This window comes from Plectropomus leopardus, unplaced genomic scaffold, assembly GCF_008729295.1.
Source record: "Plectropomus leopardus isolate mb unplaced genomic scaffold, YSFRI_Pleo_2.0 unplaced_scaffold5020, whole genome shotgun sequence".
Taxonomy (NCBI): domain Eukaryota; kingdom Metazoa; phylum Chordata; class Actinopteri; order Perciformes; family Serranidae; genus Plectropomus; species Plectropomus leopardus.
In genome coordinates this window covers 1-5,066 of record NW_024655103.1, presented here as the reverse complement: position 1 = coordinate 5,066, position 5,066 = coordinate 1, and the positions used below count along the sequence as shown (strand labels likewise).

Genomic DNA, 5,066 nt, shown 5'->3' with positions numbered 1-5,066 from the left:
CACACACACACACACACACACACACACACACACACACACACACACACACACACACACACGCTGTCAGACTGTCAGATGATTCATCCTCTTCAGTCTGTGTGAATCACAGCTGATTCTCTTCACATTTAAAAACAACAAATATTATCACTTAAATAATAAAAGCCTCTGAAAAGCCGTTGAATGAGATAAAAGTTGGGGTCATTTAAGACCGAATCCTTGTTGAGGCAACTAAATCTCATTGTTTTTACTTTTACACGAATAAAAATGTAAACATTAAAGCTGCAATAATAAATATTTTAATATCAGTGATGGATCAAATCACTATTGTGACTGCGATCACAGGCTGTGATGAAAATAAATAAATAAAAAATCTTTGCGTGTAGTATATTGAAAATAATTGATTTTTTGTATTGTTGTTTTTTCTAAAAACATAGAGGGTCAAGATTCTGAAAATCAATGAATATTTGATATTTATGATTAGGACTTCTGCTGGTTAAAAAAACAAACTCAAATAAAGCAGAAAATCATATTAATGTATGATATTTTTATATAGCATGATTTAGAGCAGTATAAGTCTGAGTATTTGACACTGTACAAAAAATAATACTGTTTAAATCTATGATGCTGCTGATCATGACCCAGGCCGTAAAATAAAAAACTACTCAGCATGTAGTATGTTGGAAATAAATTATTATCATTATTTGTTTTTCATCTAAAAACCTGACATTTAAAATATTCAAATCCTACAAAATTTATGAATACTTAATATTTATAATTAGGACTGATGTTTATTAAAACATCAAGTCAATGAAAGTGGAAAATTATATTAATGTATAAAATCTTTTGGAAGCTGATTTTGAAAAGCGAATTTTTGCACGAGGGTGTGATATTAACGCGGGCCCTAAGGGTTAATAATTACATTAAAAGCACTAACCATTTAAAAATGTTACAATATATACAAAGACTCCCAAATACTTATAGTTAATAAATCACGGATAATTTGTGTTTTTTTTCTAGATGACTCTACTCGAGTGAAGCTGTCGTACCTGGAGGACGACCCCTGCTCGGATTACATCAATGCCAGCTACATACCTGTGCGTACACACACGTGTGCCCAAACTGAACACACACACTTAACACTTTCAGTACTAATACTTCTCTCCTGTATGTGTGCGCAGGGTAATAACTACCGCCGGGAGTACATCGCCACCCAGGGCCCGCTGCCCGGCACTAAGGACGATTTTTGGCGAATGGTGTGGGAGCACGGCGTCTACAACGTCGTCATGGTGACGCAGTGTGTAGAGAAAGGACGGGTGAGTCCCTGACGGTTTAATTTAGGGTCTTTTTGTCGCAAGTAATTTTTACGTCAATCGGCTAATTGATTAATCTTCCAATGATTTCGGATTTTGTAAATATACTCTTAGAGAGTATTATAATATCTGGGCTATTTTATTATCGATTAATCAGTTTTGTTCAATTAAGGGATTAATTTTCATCTATGACATTTTGGGAAAATAAAAAAATATTGTACTTGTATTTAGTTTACGAGGATATAAATGAGAGAAAAGCTACATATTATCTTTTAGAAATGGAATTTACAACCTGTATAAATGTTTTACTGGTTTAGTTTGTGTAAACATGATCAGATTCTTACAAAAAAGGTAAATTCAAAACAAGTTGAATAGAAAAAATATAAAGGAAAATGTATTCTTGAAAAGTATTTAAATAGATGGGGATGCGTTTGTGCGTTACAGGTGAAGTGTGATCAGTATTGGCCTGCAGACAGAGAGCCGCTGTACTACGGGGACCACGTCATTCAGATGCTGTCTGAGTCCGTCCTGCCCGAGTGGACCATCAGAGAGTTTAAAATCACCTCGGTACCCGCTCTTTATCGATAACTGGACCGATAACAGACTGTTTTTCTCCTGATAGTTTTTATTAATATATAATCAATATATCCTGACAGGAGAGCGGCTGCACTTACCCCCGGGTGGTGCGTCACTTCCACTACACTGTGTGGCCCGATCACGGAGTCCCAGAGAGCACCCAGTCCCTGATCCAGTTCGTCAGGACTGTCCGGGACTACGTGGACAGATCACCCACCACTGGAGCCACCATCGTGCACTGCAGGTATGAAAGGAGAGCGTGAGCGTCCAACAGAGTCCAACATAAAATTAAAAAAAAAATAAATAAAACGAACAGAGGAAATGATGAAAGTCAAAAAAACAAAACAAAACCATCACAAAATTATTTTTTAGAATCATTTTCTTAATTTCTTGAAAACTCCAGTTTCTAGTTAGGATTTTAGTAAAGAAAAAAAAGAAGATATTCAGGTTACATAAAAAGCATGCATACAATAACAGAAATGATACATAAAAAAATAAATAAAAATACTAAAAGGTAAATACTTAAAATACAACAATGTAAATATAACAATGTTTAAAAAAATTATTACACTCAATTAAAAGACATTATAAAATAGTTGCTCAGAAATGTGTGGTCAGCAGCTGTCTGTGTGTGTGTGTCAGTGCTGGTGTTGGCCGTACGGGGACGTTTATCGCCTTGGATCGGGTTCTGCAGCAGTTGGACTCTAAAGGAACCATCGACCTGTACGGCTGTGTGTTCGACCTTCGCCTGCACCGCCAACACATGGTCCAGACTGAGGTACACCCCCGTTTCTTTCTATTATTTTATATTGACATTATGCTTCCTGCATCTTTCGTTATTTGTCCTCTGGTTTTAATTCTTAAACGAACTCTTCCCTCGTTTTTTTCTTGCTTGTGTTCAATAAGACTGTTAGGCTTCGTGTTGCTGTATCGCCGTCTGCGTATCCTATTTCTGCTTTGCTTTGTTGGTCAAAACAATACTTAAAAAATACCGAGGTGTTTATAACAGCTTATAAAACTGATTTCCTGATGTGTGCGTGTTGCAGTGCCAGTACGCCTTCCTGCATCAGTGTGTGAGGGACGTCCTGAGAGCCAGGAAACACCGCAGTGAGCAGGAGAACCCGCTCTACCCCATCTACGAAAACTTCAACCCCGAGTACTGCCGCGGTGAGACTCCCGACCTAAAAACCTCACTGAAACATGGCGATCTACACGTTTAACTACTTACTTTTGAGAAAAAAAGAACCGTGATATATACATATAGTTTATCTTTATAATAACACATCCTCGTCCCTGTCAGTACCTGCTATCGTACAGCATTAATCGAATTATTTCTACTAACCTCATAACTTTGTTGGTTTCTCCTCAGATTTCATCTACAACGGACGCTGAAGAGGCGAAGACGTCGATCTGATCAAAAGAAAAGAAAAGTTGCTCATTCTCACATCATCGAAAAATGAGTTAACAGACAACATTAGCGGCACATCAAATTAAAAAAAATATACGACAAATAAATGATATGAGAGATTATCGTCGTCCCTGCTTTTATATAAGGTTCTTCACTTATTTCCAATTATGAGTTTATGGAAGTTTAATACCGACTAAACTACAAGAAATAAACTGAAGTTTCAACAATCTGTGACTCCAATTTTTGAATAGAAAACATATTTTATTTAAAAGGACCTTAACATGTTTGCTGGGAAGCTTTTTATTAACTACACCCAATTTTTAATTTTTTTTTTTTTTTTTTTTTTTTTACCTGTTTTCAAAATTAAGTGTCCCAACAAGAGTTTAAAAATAATGTTGGAGATGGTGGAGTGTTACAGGGAAACACGGGTTGATCTCAGGTCGTTAGTGGTTACTGAAGAAAACATCTGATGTTAACTAACTGGTTGTATCCTTAGTATAACTGACCAATCACAGGGAAGGAAAGAGCCATCTATTTTTTCTATTATAACTGTATGTTCTCACTCTGCTCCATATAAGCTGTTTATTTAAAAAGTTACACGTATTGCTGTATGTAAATATTGATGTAATACTCTTTTTTTTTTAATATAAATATATGTTAACGGATATATACTGTATGTCAGCTATTTCTATGCTGTGTAATACTGAGATACTTCCAGTGTCATTCACGAAATCAAATGTGTCAAGTAGCAGCGAGAAAGTATAACCTGCCGTATTCAGACTTTCAGTCATTGTAACATTTTATTTCTAAAAATACAAAAACAAAAATACATACAATCATATTATTCCATAAAGTAACTGATAAACTGTCTAAACTTATATTGTACTGTACTTATAATATATTAAATAAAAGTCTGAATACAAGGCAGAAAGTCCCCTTTTTCCTTTTTTTAATGACTGGAGTTAAGATACTGGGATTTTTTAAAAAAAATCTTTTTTTGTGAAATCTTTGAAGAATTTGTTACGTTTTTGTGAAAATATTTGGGAAATGTTTATGATCACATTAGTCTCTGAACAAAGTAATTCTGATTTTGTGTTTTTAGATTTTAAAACTATGACATTGCAATGCAAATATTATTAAATATTTGGTGAACCCTGTTTTCTTTCTGTTTGTCTCAACTGCTGGAGGATTTTTAAATGATTTCTGCTCATATAAGATGTGTGTTATGGATTTATTTCTAAGGATATAATGATCTTTTTTTTAATCATTGAGGAATGTAGGACTGGACAGTTATTCTGTATTATTATAATGTGATCTTATAATTTTTTTTTTAAGATTAGCAAAATTAATTTGATTGTATTATGTATTGTTTTAGAATAAATGTGTAATATTAACATAGATTAACATTCATATCAACAATATATTTTATTGATATGAAATCCAGCCCTGTGATGAGAATGTAACGCAGTTTTTAAAGACTTGCTGTAAGATCACTGTTAACTGGATTATTAAATGATAATTAAAAATAGCTGCCAAATTATGTCTGTTTTTTTCCTTTACAGTCTTACAGTCGAATATTAATCTTTTATCATCAGTCGGACACTGAACACATTTTCAAAATTGTCTATGATATTACTACACATAAGTCCCATAACTGTTAAACTTTTTTGAAAAATTCAAATTGTTTTATGACTTTTTCAATTATAATTATTTTCTGATATTTTTAAATAATTCTAGTAGGTTTTTCAGAGTTATAACTTAAAATTCTATTT

The 5,066-nt window shown here is 33.8% G+C and overlaps 1 protein-coding gene across 1 annotated transcript; it reads left to right on the top strand.

Moving 5' to 3' along the window:
- Positions 1 to 941: 941 nt before the first annotated feature.
- On the top strand, positions 942 to 4,834 carry LOC121939536 (receptor-type tyrosine-protein phosphatase beta-like; the record flags this gene model as incomplete). The annotated part of the gene is made up of 7 exons (XM_042482547.1): positions 942 to 1,094; positions 1,179 to 1,313; positions 1,755 to 1,877; positions 1,967 to 2,130; positions 2,529 to 2,664; positions 2,933 to 3,053; positions 3,256 to 4,834. Coding segments are annotated over 7 exons (855 nt in total), but the record flags the coding sequence as incomplete, so codon positions are not given.
- Positions 4,835 to 5,066: the final 232 nt, after the last annotated feature.